A 21,676-nucleotide genomic window follows, 5' to 3' on the forward strand; every position below is an offset into this window, starting at 1 on the left:
GCAAATTCTGAGTGGAAACAGCGGGATCTTCCCCAATTCTACCTTCCCAGAGCTGAACAGGACTTTAATCCTGACCATCATTGTATTTGCCTGGGCTCAGAACACAGACTAATATAATAGACCTGATATAATGCAATGCTCTATATCCATGAGGATCGCAACGTTACGAAGAAGATACAGATTTGTAAAAGGATTTGATCTTTATACTTATCTGTTGATAAACTTTGGAATCAATTCTGATTTGATTGTTATTGGGAGAGGTAATATTTTGTGATAGAGTCTATAATTATGGCCCAGTGTGCCATTAGAAGCAGGAACATATTCTTATATTAATTCATTGTTTTCTCATAGGAGACATTAGGACAAACCATTCAGTGGGATGAGGCATTTATTAAACGTGTGCTGGTCTTATTATTAATTTTTTTTTTCAATGAGATATTCCATTCTTTCCTTCACTTTTCATTTTTATTAATCCCCCTTAATATAATTTTCTACTTCTGAATGGTTACAGGAGAGCATTCCCTTTGCAGTCATCGGCAGCAACACAGTGGTGGAAGCTCGAGGTCAGAGGGTCCGTGGCCGACTGTATCCATGGGGCATTGTAGAAGGTGAGCAAGCTCAGGGAAGGAGGGGAAGGAGAGGCAGCCTAACTTGCCCTGCTCCAGAGAGGCCCTGACATGTGAGCGATTTAAATCTTAAAGTAGAGGAGAAAACCCCCCCTTTCTCTTCTTGAATGGAATTTTTTGCAAGCATAACATATTAACAATAGGCTATTATCCAAGTGATAGATAGCAAAATAACTCAGTGGAAGAATGTAAAATATAGAGCACTTTCTAATTAATCTGACACTATTATACAAAAGGACATTGCCTGATATTAAACTAAGATTAATACTTTACAGAATGTCACATTAATCCCCACTCATGTCACCTTAGCCAAGAGAGTTGTATGGATGGCATCATCAGTTTCATGCAAAATCGCTAGGAAATGGATCAAATCAGCCACAGGAGAATGCAGATGCTGGAATTGTGATCAAAAAACAAAGTGCTGGAAGAACTCAGTGGGTCAGGCAGCATCTGTGAAGGAATGGACAGACAGTGTTTTAACACCCTTCTTCAGACTGTTTGCAGTCGGGGAGAGAAAGCTAGAAAAGAGAGGTGAGGGTGGGACAAAGGTGATATGTGGATACAGACGAGGGGGGCTAATTGACAGATGGGTGTAAATGACAAAGACTAGAGGTGAAAAGGATACAAAAAGGTGTCAGATATGGAAAGAAGACAGGAGTGAAATGTGAAGTCAGAGGGAAGAATTTTGGTGGAAGGGGGCAGGGGGAAGAGAAGGATGGGGAGATAAATAGGAAAATTGGTAGAGGGATGGGAGATAAGCACATGGAAATGGGAATAGGAGCATGGTGACTGGGGGGGTGGGAAGTGGTGTAAATGTATGCAATGTTTTTAAATGGGGGCAGTATTTTTAATTGGTTAATTCTATATTTAAGCCACTTGTTTGTAAGCTGCCCAGGAGGAATATGAGGTGCTTTTCTTCTGATTTATGTGTGGTCTCACTTTGGCAATAGAGGACCGAAAGGTCAGCATGGGAATGGGAAGAGCACTTTAATAAATGATTAGCAACTGGGAGCTCCAGCCAGTCTTGGCAGACAGTGTGCAAGTGTTTAACAAAATGGTGGCCTAGTCTATGCTTGGTCTCTCCTATGTAAAAAAGACCACATCGGGAGAACTAAATGCATTCTGAATGAAACGAACTCCCACAAAAGTATTATGTTCCCATCTGTACCATTCAGAGGCAAAGACTGGGCTGACTGCTTTGGAGACACTTCGAGAAATTACATGTAGGTGCGTCTGAGGTTGTGCTTGTTTGGGTAAAAGTCAAAGATACAATTTTCAACCTGGGCATGCTCAATTTAAATCATGCCCAAACTAGCATCCCTTTTGTGAAATGTTTAGTTTTAATTTTCCACTCCCACTAATTTGTTTATTGCCAAATCCAAAAACTGTCGAGAGCCAATATTCAAGTCAAGTCAAGTCACATTTAATTATATAGCACATTTTAAAAAACAACTCTCGTTGGCCAAAGTGCTTTACATTCGTTATAAGGTGCTGGGTAGTGTTTTAAGACCTAATTAGTTATTCTGATTTTTTTACAAAGTATTCCTTGACATACTAAAACACGCCAATAGTTTGATTAGATTTCGAAAGCTCAAGGTCTTACATAGACTACACTTCTCTAAAATAAAACTAAATAGAATCTTCCCACAAATCTCTCCTATTTGTGATAAATGTCTACATTTAGAGGCTAATTTAACACATACGTTTGCAAACTGTATAAAACTTAAACATTTCTGGACAGATATTTTTGAAATAACTTCAGAAGTTATTAATACAAAACTGGACCCAGACACAAAATTAATAATACTTGGAATATCAGAACAAAGCTTAACACTCACAACAAACCAAAGAAACTTCCTCAATTACAGTATAATAACCGGAAAAAAATTAATATTAAAATTTTGGAAAGGCCCTACAACCCCCACAATCAAAATGTGGATTACGGAAATGTCGGAGACCCTATACTTAGAAAGAATTAGACTTGTCTTAATGGACAAACAAGATCTTTTCCATAAAATTTGGGCTCCATTCATTAACTATCTGAAGGGATAGATTGGCACAGCACGAGGACCCAGCTGAAACTTGAACTCAGGAACAGATGAAAAACTATACTCTATACTTTATAACCTACGAACCTATCTCCATTGATGTATTACAGGTAACCCATTCCACCTCCCTTGTTTTTCTGTTGTGTTTTTTGCTTTCTTTTTTATTTGTAACTTTCTACCCTCTCTTTTTCTCGCTTTCTATAAAAAATAAAAATACTAGAAGCAGAAGTAATTGATAATGGAAAATTTTAATAATGTATGACTGATGTATATGAAAAGTTTTTTTTTTTACTATAATATGTAACTACATTTTATAATATGTCTACTTCTAATAAATAAATTAAAAAAAAAAAAAAAAAAAAAGATTTCGAAAGCTGAAAATGGGCTTATCACACACAAAAGGTATGCTCATTTTTGCACGTGGTTTTAGTGCAACATTTATGATAAACTGATTCTAAATGCAATTTGCAATTTCAATGGGCATAGTGGTTAATTAATTAACATTTTAAACAAAAAATCATTCATAACGTTTAAATATTTTAGTGTCATTGACTCCATATGAACCAGTTTAACTGTTGGATCCCAAGAATGTAAAGATATAAAAAGTAAAAGCAGGAGTAGGCCATTTGACTTCTCATGCTTGCTCTGCTATTCAATAAGATTGTGCCAGAAGCATAAATGCTGGTTCTTTTGGGTTTCCTCGAAATGTGCGGACAGTTAGGAGCAACATCTTTATGTCTGAAATGACAATAACACCATGTGAAACTAGGACATCAATGAGATGAAAAGTGCAAAAAGGTCGATCTGAATTTTACTGTCCAAAGTAAAACTCAATTGATTGAGGAAAAATAAATAATTGACAATAGATTTCCTGATTACACATTTTTCAGAGTCAATATTTACCAGCCACTCCTTTACACTGAATTATTTTCACAGAGCATTTGCCTCGGTGCAGCATTACTGCCTCTGAGACAAAAGTTTCAGCACCACTTGCCCAGTATGGCTGAACCTCCACTTTGTAATATGAGTGAAATATTCAAGTCCAGTTGGTAGGGCTGGGTGGGTTGGATCTGGTATTGGGTGAGATTTCCTAAAGCTCTCCCCTGAACAGCGCAGACGCAAGGAACTGCAGTTTTTCGGTTTTACAAAAAAACACAAAGTACTGGAGTAACTCAGCAGGTCAGGCGGCATCTCTGGAAGACATGGTGACGTTAGGTGACGTTTTGGGTCGGGGAACCTTCCTCAGACGTCATCTGACACTTCGTCATTGCAGTCAATAAATAACTAGCCTGAAGAATTGTTTCTTGATTATATTTCATTACAGTGGAGAACCAGGCACACTGTGATTTTGTAAAACTGCGGAACATGCTGATCCGAACACACATGCAGGACCTGAAGGATGTTACCTGGGACATTCACTATGAGAACTTCAGAGCTCGGTGCATTCAGGAAATGACAAGGTTGGTTTTCTTTCTGCCCATCATTCACCCTCCCATCAGGAACTAGATCCATTGAGGAACTGGGGTGGTACAATATGGAACAAGCTGCCTGAGATAGCGGTTGAGGCAGGAGCAACAATAACATTTAAAGGACATTTGCACAGGTACATGAATAAGAAATGTTTCATGGGGGGATATGGATCAAATGCAGGCACATTGGATTAGCTTAGATGGGCATCTTGGACAGAAAGAGTTGGGGTGAAGGTCCTACTGTATGTCTGTGCTGTGTGACTCTATGCTTTATGACCCTAACTTGCGTCTGTCCAGATGAATGGAAGCTATTGCAAAGACTATGGTCTCTATTCATAAGGAAGGATATGATTGCTCTAGGGAGAGCACAGCAAAGATTAATCAGATGGGTTCCTGGGATGGAAGGTCTACTATCCATCTTGAAGTTAAATAAATATAAATTTCAAGGAGTACTCAAGGAGGTGGCCCAAGAAATCATGGATGCATTGGTGATCATTTTCCAATGTTCTCTCGACTCTGGATCAGTTCCTGTGCACTGGAGGATCGCCAATGTAACTCCACTTTTTAAGAAAGGAGTAAGAGAGAAAATGGGTAATTATAGACCAGTTAGCCTTACATCGGTAGTGGGGAAAACGCTTGAGTTGATTATTAAAGATGTTATAGCAGCGCATTTGGAAAGCAGTGACATGATTGTTCAACGTCAGCATGGATTTATGAAGGGGAAATCATGCTTGGCTGATCTTCTGGAAATTTTTGAGGATGTAACAAGTAGAATGGATAAGGAAGAGCCAGTGGATATGGTGTATCTGGACTTTCAAAAAGCCTTTGACAAGGTCCCACACAAGAGATTAGTGTGCAAAATTAGAGCACATGGTATTGGGGTTAGGGTATTGACATGGATAGTGAACTGGTTGGCAGACAGGGAGCAATGAGTATAAATTAATGGGTCCTTTTCAGAATGGCAGGCAGGGACTAGTGGGGTGCCGCAAGGCTCGGTGCTAGGGCGACAGTTATTTACAATCTATATTAAAGATTTAGATGGGGGAATTAAATGTAACATCTCCAAGTTTGCAGATGACACAAAGCTGGGTGGCAGTGTGAGCTGTGATGAGGATGCTAAGAGCCGGCAGGGACACTTGGATAGTATGGGTGAGTGGGCAGATGCATGGCAGATGCATGGCAGATGCAGTATAATGTGGATAAATGTGAGGTTATCCACTTTGGTGGCAAGAGCAGGAAGGCCGATTATTATCTGAATGGTGACAGATTAGGAAAAGGGGAGGAGCAACGAGACCACGGTGTGCAGGAAGCTAATGGCATGTTGGCCTTCATTGCGAGAGGATTTGAGTTTAGGATCAAGGATGTCCTAATGCAGTTGTACAGGGCCCTGGTGAGACTGCACCTGGAGTATTGTGTGCAATTTTGGTCTCCTAATTTGAGGAAGGACATTATTGCTATTGAGGGAGTGCAGTGTAGGTTCACCAGGTTAGTTCCTGGGACCGACATAGGATGAAGAATGGGTGGACTGGGCTTGCATTCACTGGAATTTAGAAGTTTGCGATCTTATAGAAACATATACAATTCGTAACAGATTGGACAGGCTAGATGTAGGAAAAATGTTCCCGATATTGGGAGAGTCCAGAACCAGGGGTCACAGTTTAAGAATAAGGAGTGAGGTGAGAATGAACTGAGATGAGAAAAAAAATAAGGGGTAGGCCATTTAGGACTGAGATGTAAAAAAAAAATGTCACCCAGCGAGTTGTGAATCTGTGGAATTCTCTGCCACAGAAGGCAGTGGAGGCCAATTCATTGGACGTTTTCAAGAGAGATTTAGATTTAGCTCTTAGGGCTAAAGGAATCGAGGGATATGGAGAAAATGCAGGAATGGGGTACTGATTTTAGATGATCAGCCATGATCATATTGAATGGCCGGTGCAGGCTCGAAGTGCCGAAGGGCCTACTCCTGCACCTGTTTCTATGTTTCTGTTTTCAACATGCTGACTTTATATCTGCATTTTATTAGATTTATTAATAGCTTCACTGCACGGGCAGTAACGCAGACTCAGCACGTCACAATTCTATCCCATTTCTGCTTACGCACCTCTAAGCATTGGACAGAGCAATGTTGAAACTGAATTTATCGGCAGCCAATTCCACCTATTGTTTATTGCATTCATGATATATCATGGATGCTGAATTAGGTTGACCTTTAGGTTTATTATTGTCATGTGTACTGATACATTGAAAAGCTTTCATTTTGCATACTATCAAATAAGATAATATTAGACATAAATACAAGCAAGCCAAACTCAAGTGCAATAGTTAGAGTGAAGGGAAAGATGCAAAATGCAGGATATAGTTCTCAGCATTATAGTGCAAGAACCACAGGATTGTCGGAATCATTTGGTTCATGCCTCGTGCAAAGGAAAAAACATGCGGTCCTCTCTCAAAAATAGCTCTTTTAGGGTAGAATTTCCATGGAAGTTCTTATCAGTGAATTATACCATTTCCTTGAATTTTCACCACTCCTTTTCTGAGGACTCCTTGCAAGAATTGCTCTGCTAAAATTCATGGCTTTTCCAGACAAATTAGAATGGTTCAATGAGTGGTCCTCAAATTCTCAAGGGTTTCCCACAAGTACGCTACGAAACACTGGTGAGATTTTAGTGGAGGTATAGGGGATCGACACCAACCACCATGCTAAATTGTGGCCATTTTCTCGTTAGGGAGTTTCACTCAGTTCATGTTATCGTCATGTTTGGAAGTGTGGAATCGGAAGATCAGAAATTATTTTATTATTCCCAGTGTGACATTATAAAATTACAAAGCCAGCTGAAAAAAGCCACTGACTTTTCCGTACTTTAATTTACACAGTAAATTGACCCAGGACAACCGAGCAGAAAGTCCCCTCCCCATACTCCCAGTGCCAACTCCGGATGCAGAGACAGAGAAACTGATCAAAATGAAAGATGAAGAGGTGAGTGGCTGAAGTGTGAAGAGAGATGAGTGTCTAAGGTGTGAAATCCACATCATGTAACTGAATAGTCTGTGACAATCTTGAGTCTGTTATTGGTGGCCAAATTCACCGAAAATATTTAATCCACATTTGTGATTTTACTGTTTAATTTTGGTTTGCTGTTCATTTTTTAATTGTTTTGAGACTTGACAGGAAGTAATCATTTGCAAATTAATCAAGATGAGATTTTGCCATGATTAGCTTGAATATGGAATCGCCAACAGTGGGCAGAGCCTGTTAAATAAAATTGGTGTTGAAATGTTGTTCTTTCCCAGCAATGAATTCATTCCCTGTGCTCCTGAGTAGTGGGCTTTCTAATGACTGCTTATCTGGCTATAAATAAGCTACAATTTCAAATTTCAGCCAGATATTAAACTGGATTTGCAAATGTATTGCCCAACATAGGAACCACTCAAATTGGATTCCCATTGAATCATCAGAAGGTAAAATTGGACAGATGAAAGTATACAAGGCCTATCCACACAAGAATTTGGAAACTTGGATTGTAACTTGAATATTAGCCTTTGGTCTCTGATTTGACCAGGGTATCAAGTTATTAAGTAATCTCCTTATCATAGATGTTGAGGTAATTTCTTATGTCATCTGCCAGTTCTCATTGTATTTGAATATAATTTAATTTCACATAGTATTCAATTTATGCAAACTCAGCTGTTTGCATTTTTCATTATCTGAATAATATGAATGTTCCCAAGCATTTTAGACACTCATTATCCTAGTAAAAGGGATGCGTGGTTGTTGAACCAGTGTGTATTGTTCAATGATGGAAAAACCACTGCTGCTGCCTGTTGCTAGTGTGTATCAGTACGCAATAGAGCTCAGTAATTACACCTTCCTTTCTGCAGCTCCGGCGAATGCAGGAAATGTTGCAACGAATGCAACAGCAAATGCAAGACCAATGAGTGATGGACTGAGACTGAGCAAAGAACAAAGACTCACCACTTCAACCAAATCCAACTGGAGTGAGGAAGGTGACACAAGACGCAGGGCGAGCCCCTGGGGGAAATGCACTGTACAGAATGTGTCATGTGTTTCCTGTTATACTCTAGAGACAGCTCAAGGGTCACCTTGTGTCTGGCCTACCCTGTATAGTGCCACCATATAATTTACATATCCTGCTTGTTTGTCTGGGTTTGTATTTAATATCTTGTCAGTACAATTTAACAACATTCAGAGGGATATCTACATTGGAATGCTTATGTGGAAAATACTCTTTACTAATAAATGTTTTCAAATGGGTCTGACTTCAGGTATTGGGTTTTTTTTAAAGGTCAGGAGTGCACGTGCTGGCCAGTGAATAATTTTGTACACATTGACATCCCATTTTTTTCTGATAACCGCAGAGAAAAGCAGAAATGACAGTTTGCATTTTTCTTTAAGCTCTCCGTATCTTCATGCTAAGGTTTGAATAGAAACCCATGAATATTCTGGGCGAAATTGCACAAAACTCTGCCATGCCTCAAAGCCCGTCCATCAAAATCATCATAAGAACATAAGAAATAAAAATAAGTATAGTCCTTCCTTACCCACTGGATCACCATTCACTATGATCATGGCTGATCTTCTACCTCAGTGCCATTTATTAACACATGGCTATTTGCCAGCAAAACCCCCATATCCCCTGGTTCCCTTCATGTCAAGGTGGGTATAGGGAACATGCTGCCATAGGATGCAGCTGAGGCAGGTAGCATAACACCATTGAAAAGAAACTTGGAAAGGTACATGGATAGGAAAGGTTAGAGGGATATGGGCTAAACATGAACAAATGGAAGTAGCTTTGATGGGCTATCTTGGTCGGCATGGACAAGATGGACCTCAGGGAGTGTTTCCATGCCGTATGATTCTATGACATTGTATCTATCAATCTATGCTTTTAATGAATAATGATCAAACAATGGAACCTGAATAAGAGTTCAGATTGGCAATGAGGAAGTTCATTGTGTATTGAATACAAGATTTCTCCCAGAATGGTTTCATGTCTATGTCAATTGAATAATTCTTTTCTCTTTTCAGTGAACTCTGGCTGCGTAGAAACCATTATTAAGACAAACCTAGTTTATGTTTCAGAAGGCACAAAATTGTCCTTGGGGGAAAAATATATCACAGCACTGTGTAAATGCATTTATCCTGCTTGCAACGTTTAATTCAGTTGACTCCGTTGGACAGAATTTTGGAAGCAGATTCCAATGAACATACAAATCACATTTAGCACATGCAATGGGAGACACATTTCCCTACCGAAGTGTGAGACACATTCCAATACTTCTACAAGCCTTTTCCAGGCTTACAAGCTTTCTCCTTGGAGAAAGTTCGGCCAGTTTCACTAGTATTTCACCATGCTTTTGATGATTGAAAGAAGAATTTGCATAAATTAGCTTTGCATTCCCTGTAAATTACAGAACGAAGGGTGATTTCAGAGAGTTTTGATCATTCTGAATGGAATTAATGGGATAGATAGAGGAACTGACTTGCTGAAGTGCTGTCAGACAAAGGTACTTCACATAAACCAAAGTAATTCAGAAAAATAATTAGGATTCACTTCTCCCCACAAGAGTAGTAGTAGTAGCACGGGATACTTTCCTACAGAAAACAGTAGATTCTAAAGCATTGCAAATGTTTAAATCTCAGATTCATTGATTACTGCTGTCCAGGGTTATAAAGGGATATGTGCCAAAGGCTAGTGAAAAAGTTATAATACAGATCAGCTGCAATTTTATTGAAAGATGGAACAGGCCTCGGTATGAATGGCCTACTTTAAAAAAAATTATCGGGCATTGTTAAAAAGATGTAGAAATATCATTCATATTGTATATTTCAGGAACACTTCTAATGAAACACTTTGAAGATGTAGTCGCTGTTGGAAATCACAACAGATAATTATGTGCCATATGGTTCCACACATACCGTAATGAAATTAATAGCATGTGGTATAATACAGTGACGATGACTGAGATATAAATGTTGGCTGGAGAGTCGGAGAACACCTTGCTCTTCCTGGACCATCTATGTCTACTTGAGGAAAAATTCCATTCTAATATTTAAACTTTACTCAGTTTACAGCTTTTGCGTATTTTATGCTTCTGATAAAAACTAGGCAGTCATGCCAAAAGGATGAAGATTTTCTTTCCTGCTCCTCCCCCCACCCGACTCAGCAGCTTTCAGCTTATTTTTCTCTGTAACTATTTGGTACCTGTGTATCATTAACAGGAGGCCCCATATGTTGTAGCACTCTACCTATTTTGCTGTCTGCCTCAAAAGAAGGCACAGAGTAGGGAGTTCCCTTCAAGCTGTAAATGGAAACAGCTTGGCACAGTATCTTTGTGGCATTACAGACAAGACAAGCTTCTGTTGATAGATTCTGATGAGCAGTTCAATTTCTACAACATTACACTCATTACAGTCATTGTAATATAAAGGGTAATGTAATATTTATTAATGTTTGGATCAAAAATCTCACTCTTTGCTTGGTGTAGTGCATTACCCATTCCCTGTATGGTTCCCTGTGTTTTTATACTTCCTGTAAACAGGTGCATTTACTGAAGGCACGCTGCATTATATCCCCTTGTAGCGACAATGTATCTTTTGTCATTACTTAATGTAGAGCATTTTAATATATTTCTGAAAAGCCTACTGAACCATCTTAATAAATTGGCATCATGCTTGTGTTTAGCATATCAATTCCAAATGCTGACATGAATCAAACATTATTTTGTTTATCAATAGCTTTCCTCGCAGAAGTACGGAGGCTTATATTTGTTTTAAAATAGATTTCAGAGCTTGTATCCCCAACTGTAATGCTTGCCCTCGTGTTATTAAAATACTGCCCTTATTCCAATAATTGGTGTGCTTTAAGGACAGCATGAAAGTGACAATTGCTGTCAGGCTCTGCAAAGACTTAAAATCTATTAGAAACACTTGTTTTTCATGCCAAGCTCCAGCAGGGAGACAGAGATAAAATGGTTGAAAAACTGCCAACTCATCTACACTGCTACATTGACTTGTTGTTCATTTGCAGCCAGCAATATTGATAAGCTGCTTTTGAACTAAAAGCCAAGACTATGTGCCAAGTATATTATAGCCTTTGTCCTAAACTAGACAAGGAACAAAAAAAACAAATAACCTGTAGTTTCAAAAGGAAGAAAGCATTACTATGGAAGGAAAATATATATATATATATAAATTAAAGAAAATGTTGCCTTAATTTTAAATAAAACTGCAATCTTTACTTTTGATAAAAACTTCTACAGTTTTGCAGATGGAACAAAAACTGAATTGGAATTCCTGACAATATGTAAATATATCAAGAATATTTTTGGATTTTGCATTTAGAAGGGAGGCATCATTAAAAAAGATCAGTGGTTTATTAAAAATTTAACCTAAGGAATTCTATGACAAAGCAAATTATTGGAAACTAACAGCAAATGACAATAATTTTAATTGATCATTCTACCTATGAATGTATGAGATATGATGTGGTAATTTGGAAATTGACTATTCTACTTGCATTCATATTATGAAGGGTTCCTTGAGGAGATCAACATGTTTATGATTCAAAAACTGTACATAAAAATAAGGCATATATGATGTAGGGTGGCTGACTTTAAAAATAGACCCTTAATCATTGTGTTTTGTTCAGCAGGGATTAAATGAAACACTAACACATTCATCTCTATCTCCAGAAAATTGCTATGTCTTTGGAAACACTGGGTAAAACAAATTAGTTTTATGGTTATATCTTCATAAAGCGTGTTTTCACAGAGTGATCTTTCAAAACACATATAGGAATAGAATCACCCATAATATGTGGAATTTTGTCATTGTCTATTTTTAGCTAATGAGAAGTTTTGTTTTATCCATAGCAGTGCAGTATGGAATCCTTATGGGTCACTGTTTATAGTCTAATCTGTTGAAAGTTTTCCTCATAAAATAGCCTTTCATTCCAGGTTTCAGTGTCTGTAAATCTTCCCTAATCTGTTTCCAGTGTTACCATCCTTACATGAGGAGATCAATACTATGCAGTGTACTCCAGTCCAGATGTCACAAATGTTACAGATACCTGACAAGCAATCTCCCATCATATGAGATGAAGAGTGAGAGTGGAGTGAAGGCAGGGCCATTGATGAGGTTATTCGTGTCTCAGTTGGTAACATTCCAACCTTAGAACATAAAATATAGAAAAGTACAGTATAGAAACAGACCCTACAGCCCACAATGTTCATGCTGAACATGATGTCAAGTTAAACGAATTACCTCTGTCTGCATGTGATCTATATGCCTTCATTCCCTGCATTTCCATGTGAATTCAATTTTCACCCAGAGACATGAGCACATAAGGACACCGAAGCTGCATAAATGCAGTCATACCAAGATTATATACAATACAATAAGACCTCCTTACTCTTACGTTTACATGAATTTGAAACAAAGGTTTACAAAGCATTTGCATTCCTAATCACTTGATACACCATCATGTCGGCATTCAGTGTTGGGTTAATTGCCTTTCACTTGTGTACAAGCACATTTTGATACAGTTCTGCACTTCCCAAATTTTCATAATTTAAAGCAATTCTGGATTTCTCTTTGTGCACCAGAGTGTGCAAACTTAAATTTCTTCACATGATACTCCATCTGCCATGTTCTTGCCCATTCACTCAACATAGCTTTATTCCCCTCTAAATCTTCTTACATTCACCTCCACGCTTGCTTAGTTTAGTTTAGAGATACCGCGTGGAAATAGGCCCTTCGGCCCACCGGGTCCATGTCAACCAGCGAGTCCCGCACATAAACACTATCCTACTCCCACTAGTGACAATTTTTGACATTTATCAAGCCAATTAACCTACAAACCTGTACGTCTTTGGAGTGTGGGAGGAAACCGAAGATCTCGGAGAAAACCCACACTGGTCACGGGGAGAACGTACAAACTCCCTATAGACAGCACTCATAGTCGGGATCGAACCCGGGTCTCCGGCACTGCATTCGCTGTGAGGCAGCAACTCTACCATTGCGCCACCGTGACACTGCTTAGTTTTGCGTTAACACCAAACTTTAAAATATGTCATTTGGTCCACTCGGCCAAATTGTTGACATAGATCGTGAGAAGATGAGACCTCAAGCTGCAACCTCAGTGGATCCCAACAGTCGTAACACGCCAACATGAGAAGGATTCTCTCCCGAGATGCTGCCTCACCCACTGAGTTACTCCAGCATTTTGTGTCTAACATGAGAAGGATTTATGTATACTCACTCTCAGCTTTCTGTTGATAACCAATTCTCAATCTCTGTCAGTATTTGCTCACAATTTCATGTACTCTAATTTGGTTGACCAATTTTCAGTGTGGGATTTATCAAAAACCCATTCACCACATATCCGTTGGTTCCTCTTTACCAGTTCTTTCATTGCATCGCAAATAACTCCAGACAAAAGTGATCTTCTTTTCATAGGTCACCCTGACTTTGACAATCTGATTCATTTTTTTCAATGAAATTTGTTAATACATAATTTATTATAAATTCTAGTATTATCCCTTACCACTTAAGCCAGCGGACTAGTCAATCCTTGTTTTTGGACAGTGTTGTCACATTTTCACTTTTTGAACTATAAGAAATAGGTTCACAACACAGAAATTTTGAAGATATATAATCTCTACAGCTTGTCCTTCAGAACTTTGTGATATAGATCTTTGGGTCCTTCAGATTTTCAGCTTTTAAGCTCACCAATACTTATTTCCTCAATTCCTTGTTCTTGCTAAACACATTTTTTCTGATGTTTCTAGTAGGGTTTCTGTGTCTTCTGTATTGAAGATGGACACTGGTCAGCACGGACTCGGTGGGCCAAAAGGTCAGTTTCTGCACTGTATCTCTAAAACTAAACTAAAAACTAAAACACGGACTGATTAGGGATAGTCAGCACAGTTTTGTACGTGGGAGTTTGTGTCTCATGAATCTCATTGATTTTTTTTGAAGCTGGAACCAAAAATGTTGCTGAGGGCAGAGCAGTGGAAGTTGCCTATATGGATGTCAGCAAGTCATTTGATGCAGCTCCACATGGCAGACTGGAATGATGGATCGCATGGGATTAGGGAGAGCTAGCTGACTGGATAGAAAATTGGCTTCATGGAAGGAAGCAGAGAATGATTGTGGAAGTTTGTTTTTCAGACTGACGACCTGTGACTAGTGGTGTGCCTCATGGATCGGCGCTGGGCCCACTGCTCTTTAGTCAAGAATCAAGAGTGTCATGTGTCCCAGATTGAACAATGAAATTCTTACGTGCTGCAGCACAACTGAATATGCAAACACAGTATGATATGACAAATGAGAGAGAAAAAAGAAAAGCTTAATGTGTATATATACACACATACTCACAACATACCCATATATATACCATATATACACATATTCAAAAAACAAACAAAACAGTGCAACAATAATAATAATAATAATAATAATAGTCTATTATAGTTCGGAGCCTATATGAGGTTGTAGTGTTTAATAGCCTGATGGTTATAGGGAAGAAGCTGTTTCTGAACCTGGACGTTACTGTTTTCAGGCTCCTGTACCTTCTTCCCGATGGCAGTGGTGAAATGAATGTGAGGCCAGGACGATGTGTGTCTCTGATGATGTTGGCTGCTTTTTTGAGGCAGCGACTCCGATAAATCCCTTCGATGGTGGGGAAGTCAGAACCGGTGATGGAGTGGGCAGTGTTCACAAAGTTTTGCAGTCTTTTCCCCTCCTGGACGTTCAAGTTGCTGAACCAGACAATGATGCAATCAGACTATATGCTCTCTACTGTGCACCTGTAGAAGTTCAAGCGAATCCTCTTTGACATATCAAATCTCCGTAATCATCTCAGGAAGTAGCTGTGCTGATGTGCTTACCTTATAATTGCACCAGTGTGCTGGGTCCAGGAAAGATCTTCGGAAATATGCACACCCAGGAATTTGAAGTTTTTGACTCTCTCCACTATCGTCCCGTTGATATAAATAAGATTGTGGGTCCTCATCCTTCCTCTTCCAAAGTCCACACTCAGTTCTTTGGTTTTACAGATATTGAGAGCCAGGTTGTTGTGCTGGCACCATTTGGTCAATTGGTCGATCTCACTTCTATACTCTGAGTCATCACCATCTCTAATTTGTCCCACAATAGTGGTGTCATCGGCGAACTTGACGATGGAGTTCGCACTATGTCCAGCTACAGAGTCATGAGTATAGAGTAGAGCTGGGGGCTGAGCACGCAGCCTTGAGGTGCTCCCGTACTGATTGTTAATGAGGGTGAAGTTTATATCAACAATTTGGATGAGAACATACAAGGCAGGATCAGTAAATTTGCAGATGACATTATAGTGGGTGATATTGTAGATAGCAAAGATGGTTAATAAAGGTAACAGCAGGATCTTGATCAGTTGGGCAACTTTAATGCAGATAAATGTAAGGTGATGCACTTTGGGAAATTTAACCAGGCAGCACATTCACAGTAAATGGTTGAGATCTGTGGAGAGTTGCGGAACAGAGGGATCAAGGGAATGTAGGTACATAGTACCTTGAAAATTGAGTCAAAGGTAGATCAAGAAGTCAGGAAGTCTCCCGGTATATTGGCCTTCAACAGTCGGGTATTGAGTACAGAAGTTGAGATATTATGTACAAGGTGCTGGGATGGCCACATTTGGAGTATTGTGTTCAGTTTTAGTCACCCTGCTATAGCAAAGATATTGTTAACCTGAATGGAGTGCAGACAAGATTTACAAGGATGTTGCCAGGACTTGAGGGTCTGAGTTACAGGGAGATGTTGGGCAGGGTAGGACTGTATTCCTTGGAGCGTAGGGAGATGAGAAGAGATCTTAGAGGTGTACAAAATCATGAGGGGGAATGATGGGGTAGATGCACTGAGTCTTTTAACCAGATGAGGGGAATCAAGATGCAGAGGCCATAGGTTTTAGATGAGAGGGGAAAGATTTAATAGGAATCAGAGGGGCAACCTTTTCACACAGAGGGTGCAGATGTGGAATAAGCTGCCAGGGGAGGTAGTTAAGGCAGTAACTATAATGACATTTAAAAAACTTTTGGACAGGTATATGGAGAGAGAAAGCTTAGAGGATATGGATCAAATGCAGACAGGTGGGACTAGTGTAGATGGGACACCTTTGTCGGCATGAGCAAGTTGGGCCGGATACTCTGCTGTGTGGTTTGACGGGGGGATGCACAAGGCCCCCCCCCCGTCCCACTTTGGAAACCTGAACGGAAGCCTCTGGAGACTTTGCGCCCCACCCAAGGTGTCCGTACGGTTCCCGGAGGTTGCAGGGGATTGCCAGAGGTTGCAGGTAGTGGAAGCAGGTAGGGAGACTAACAAAAACGTCCCGGAACCTCCAGGAACCGCATGGAAACCTTGGGTGGGGCGCAGAGTCTCCAGAGGTTTCTGTTCAGGTTTCCTAAGTGGGACAGGGGATCTTACACAAATTATGGAGTCACATAGCTACACATCACGGAAACAGGCCCTTCAGCCTACCCTAGCCATACTGACCAAGTTGGCATGGTGGGCTAGGTGCATTTGCCGAATTTGGCCAAGGCCCTCAATACCTCCCGAATTCAGAGTTGAGCACCAGTATTCGGTAAGGATTTACTGGTGTTTTACACAGAATGAAACACATCGTGTAGGTAGCAAACAACTATTCAAAACCGATGATAATGACACACGGTTAGCGGCAAGAAGTCGCACGGAGGGCTGTGGGACATCGGAGGTCACAGGTTTTACTATATAACCATATAACCATATAACAATTACAGCACGGAAACAGGCCATCTCGGCCCTACAAGTCCGCGCCGAACAATTTTTTTCCCTTAGTCCCACCTGCCTGCACTCATACCATAACCCTCCATTCCCTTCTCATCCATATGCCTATCCAATTTTACATTTTGGATATTACAAATTTACACTTTCATTCATGTCCCAACTTGTACTGGCCGGCTTTTTCCAGCTCGCTGTATTCGGATTTGCTTGGGATGGTGTCAGGCCATAAGATATTTTCGTGTTTCTCGGAATTATTACTGAACCAAACAATGAATTTGCAGCCAGCCAGCCGATAAACTGGAAATTGTACAGAAGAGAGAACTCGATGGGCTTTGCTGATTTCGTGCCGTTTAACACGATACTGGGTGGGGCTGCAAACCAACCAGCTGTTTACGGCCACCCCTGTCCCTTTATCAACTGGGGCAGCATCCTCTGTCGCTGTGACGTCCTAACGAGGTCACTCAAAACTGAAAAGAACTGAATTTTAAAAATTACTTTGGTGTGAAATGCTTGCACACGCCTGTGCATTTATTTAATCTCGTCTTTTACGGTAGAGAACACAGGCTGAACATTAGGATATAAGTCAAGGCACCGAAAGGTAAATGGGGAGGGGGGGGTGGAGGAAGAGGGCAGGGGGGGTGGGAGGGAGAGGGGGGATGAGGGAGGGGGGAGGAGGGGGAGGGGGGGGGGGGGGTTTAATGAAGCAAGTTCCATTACGAATGATTTTTGGTCGGTTATAAACAATTAAATTGAATTAGCGTTTTTGATTTTTTATTGTTTAACGGACAAGCTTGATTACCAATGGTATAAAATGTGATGCTTCAAGGAACCTTTTATTCGTGTAGTGTAGCTATGAAATATTAGTTAAATTTATTATTGTAATCGAAACATTAGGATCTTGGACAAATTATGTGGCATTTCTCACACATGTGCTTGGAAACGGTTAAAGTCGCCTGGTAGCTTCAGCAGGGGTCCGCTAGAACCCCGCAAGACACAACTCCCTAAAATCGTTTCCCCAGTGGATGCGCCAAGATGCAGCCCAAGTCGGTCGCCAATCCGCCTCTGCGGCGCCGCAAAATCCTCATGCTTATGAAAACAACATTTCGGAGTGGAATATCCTAAAGTAGTCGCAAAAGTTCCAACTAAATTTACACATGCAACCAGCTGCAGAATACAAGTCAGAAACGACGGGTCATGCAGAATAAACTGGGGGGTTCGTACCATATCTACTTAAAAAAGAAAGAAACGGTGGTATAAATCTTTTATTTATCTTGTAGAAAGTATAAAAGTGACTGGCTCGTTGTATTGCTGCCTCATCCTGGCATTTCAGTTCATTGATTTTTTTGGTGTGGCGTCAATGGTTATGTGATGGAAAAACGATGTCCCAAAGGATCTCCAAATCACGTTTCACCTTGTGTTGCTTTAAAAAAATCTTGATCCTATGCCTGTGCTTCTTCTCCTGTTGGCGACTAGCAAAGAAGTATTTTGGTTCTGATCAGCGGGACAAACCTGCCTGGCACATCAGTAGAGGAGAAGCAACGGTATCTTTGCAAGGGAAGTGGGAAATACACCCAAGACGGAAAACATCTGTGATTCTGTGAGGACCCTGCAGGATCGAAAGGTTAGTTGGTCAACGTTTAACAAACGACACCGCTATGCTCGGGTGACTAGTGTCGGATATGAGGAACGGTCTGGGCCCGAAATGTCACATATCCATGTCCTCGCTCCCGGGATGCTGCCTGACCTGCTGAATTACTCCAGCCCTTTCATCCACCAATGCCGCCTGACCCGCTGTCTTCCTCCAGGCTTTTATTTTTTGCTCAAGATGCCAGCCTCGGAAATGTATTGTGTCGCAAAATATTGTGCAATTTGTTCTCTATTGAAATGTGTTCAATGGACTAGCTGCCTGGAAACCAGAGGGTTATCTACTGAGCTACAGCCGCGAGTGATATGTAGGTTCCCGCCAGGTGCACAGTCCTCGGTGATCCAAAGACATTGCAGACCGAACAATAAATCCTCCCATCCTAAATGAAACTTTGAAACACAAGGACCAAATGTTGAATATAATGTCATGACTGCTTCCTCCACACCCTTCTCTCTCCCCCACCCACCCACCCATCCTGTTCGACTATTGCTTAATTACCATTTTAAGATAAGCGCTCAACCTTTCACTTGTGAACCAGATCCTGATCGTTGTCTTCCTTACATCAACGTCCCTTTCACCATCTATTTTACAGGCTAACTTGTTATTTTCTCCCACGTTCCCCACCCCTTCCATCCGCAGGTTATTACAATGATGAGACGGCGAGAAACGTTCCTTGTATTTCTTTCCCTGCTTCGGGTGGCGATCTTCCAGTGTCCAGAAGCGTGCAGCTGCACAGGGACTTCTGTGGACTGCAGCGGCCAGGAGCTGAATGTCAGCACCATTCCCAGGCTCTTTGGGAACACCATCACCGAAATCAGACTGAGCAACAACAAACTCTCTGCCATCCCCAACGGGCTCTTCGACACTCTGCATCACCTGAGGTCTGTGTCGTTGGACAATAACCCGTGGACATGCGATTGCAATATTTTATACCTGAGATCTTGGCTTCTTAAACAAGAAGACCGGTCCCCGTATAAACAGCTGACCTGCTCCTCGCCCGCGGAGCTCCAGAGCAGGCGGATACTGTATCTAACCGAGGATGAAGTGATCGCTACGTGTGATGACTGGTACTGTCGCATTGTCCTGATCTGTCAGATTGGACTGGTCGTCTTTATCGCCATCCAGGCTATTCTTCTGATATTCGTTATAAGGTTTTTGAGGAGATTTGAGGCTCTTTCTGGAGAGGCCATTCGGTCATCAAAGTAAATTCGTCGTCACTCGGACTACCATCGACTAAATAGTCAATTGAAAACCATTTATCCGATCAGCACTCTTGACCGAACACCCGCTGTTTCCCTCAATGAGTTCTTGTTAGTGCCGGGGGAAAAAAGCCCCTTGTTTTAAATGCGCCGATGCTGGAATTCTGCCTTGCTGTTCTTTATACTTTAGACTTTAGAGATACAGCGCGGAAACAGGCCCTTCCGCTCACGAGTCCGCACCGACTAACGATCACCCCCGCACACTAGTTATATCCTGCACACTAGAGGAACAATTTACAATTTTGCCCAAGCTAATTAACCTGCAAACCTGCAAACCTGCACGTCTTTGGAGTGTGGGAGAAAACCGTAGCACCCGGACAAACCCCACGCGGTCACAGGGAGAAGGTACAGACAGGATCGACCTCTGGCGCAGCAACTATCACGGTGCCATTGTGCCGCCTTTCACCTCCTCCGATCGCTTCAAATTTTGTCAACTCCTTAATATCCTTCACTCCACAATTGCATCATCCGTTTACTCCCCTGCTACATATTCTATACATTCTATACCCATAATATAAATATTTTAAACCCATTACTATTCTATTGGCTCTCCTGCGATGAACACATCCCCTAAAACCTCCCGTGAATTAAAATGTATTACTGCAGTGCCACACCATTGCCCATTAGTCATGTCTATAGACGTTCTTATATACGTTTCCTCTTTCGTTGTGATTTATTGGGTTTCCTACTTTAATACCAGCAGCAAACATTGTCTTCTCTCATCCAAACAATTCGCTTCTGTGACGAATAGTTATTTAATGCCCCTGTCCCACTTAGGAAACCTGAACGGAAACCTGAACAGAAACCTCTGGATACCTTGCGCCCCACCCAAGGTTTCAGTGCGGTTCCCGGAGGTTTTTGTCAGTCTCCCTACCTGCTTCCACTAGCTGCAACCTCCGGCAACCACCTGCAACCTCCGGTAACCGCACGGAAACCATGGATGGGGCGCAAAGTCTCCAGAGGTTTCCGTTCAGGTTTCCTAAGTGTGACAGGGGCATAACACGGTTCCAATACAGACTATTAAGAAATAGCATGAGTCTCATCCTGCATCTATTGCCCACATTCACTATCTCGAACCTTGACTCTCTTCTCGGCTGTTCGTATGTTAAGGCTGAACGCCCAGTAACTTCATCCTCTAACTTGTTGGATCAGGTACCCAAAGGTACCTGAACAACTTTTTGCAGTCCCATTGACATGGCCCTGAGACATCGCTGTAACTGATTGCTTTTTTTTACACCACAACAAAAGTGAAAACTGGGAGGGAAAATAATTCCTAATCCATTCCCATTGAAGGTTGGAACTTAAAGTCAAGCACCCCAATCTTGGATACCCAATACAACAAGCAGACACAAGAAGCATTCCGCTCAAACATTTACTTTCCTCATTATACATAGCTTCACCCGAGAGTAAAACTATCAGTTGGCCAGTTCTTGCAGGCTGACATTGCAGGGTTTGATTTGTGCTAAGCAATCCTGACATCGCGATATGCTATTTGAGTTACAGACATCCAATGTAGAAAAATTGTACACGATTTTGTTCAAGCAGACATGAAGAAGTGATATTAAATAAAATATTAAATATTTAAATATTAATTAAATATTAACATTAAATTAAACACTCTTCAATCTGTGGAAACTACAAATCAACAGATCTGTACATGTTACAACAAACCGATGGCGTTTGGATTAAATGTTATGGATTTAAAATGATAAATCTATGTCTTTATCGCGTCGGTGCAATTGGCTTATTTGTTGAATACTGTCAACATTATCCGATTTTGTTTCATGTTTCCACTTGCACAGGTTTTGTATT

General features: G+C 40.8%; 2 protein-coding genes across 5 annotated transcripts in view; both read left to right on the plus strand.

The window, feature by feature from the left end:
• septin5 (septin 5) overlaps window positions 1–10,862 on the plus strand; it is a 78,637-nt gene extending 67,775 nt beyond the window's left edge. For all 4 annotated transcript variants that reach the window (XM_033043566.1, XM_033043569.1, XM_033043570.1 and 1 more), the window contains 4 exons: window positions 512–608; window positions 3,999–4,134; window positions 7,018–7,120; window positions 8,023–10,862. In XM_033043566.1, coding sequence (XP_032899457.1) covers window positions 512–608; window positions 3,999–4,134; window positions 7,018–7,120; window positions 8,023–8,079 — 393 coding nt within the window. In that variant the 3' untranslated portion in view covers window positions 8,080–10,862. The remainder of the gene's footprint in view (window positions 1–511; window positions 609–3,998; window positions 4,135–7,017; window positions 7,121–8,022) is intronic.
• Window positions 10,863–18,425: 7,563 nt separating this feature from the next.
• On the plus strand, window positions 18,426–20,752 carry gp1bb (glycoprotein Ib platelet subunit beta). The gene is made up of 2 exons (XM_033043571.1): window positions 18,426–18,581; window positions 19,245–20,752. The coding sequence occupies exon 2, from the start codon at window positions 19,254–19,256 to the stop codon at window positions 19,809–19,811; it is 558 nt and encodes a 185-aa protein (XP_032899462.1). The 5' UTR covers window positions 18,426–18,581; window positions 19,245–19,253; the 3' UTR covers window positions 19,812–20,752.
• Window positions 20,753–21,676: the final 924 nt, after the last annotated feature.

The sequence above is a fragment of the Amblyraja radiata genome, chromosome 25 (assembly GCF_010909765.2).
Source record: "Amblyraja radiata isolate CabotCenter1 chromosome 25, sAmbRad1.1.pri, whole genome shotgun sequence".
NCBI lineage: Eukaryota > Metazoa > Chordata > Chondrichthyes > Rajiformes > Rajidae > Amblyraja > Amblyraja radiata.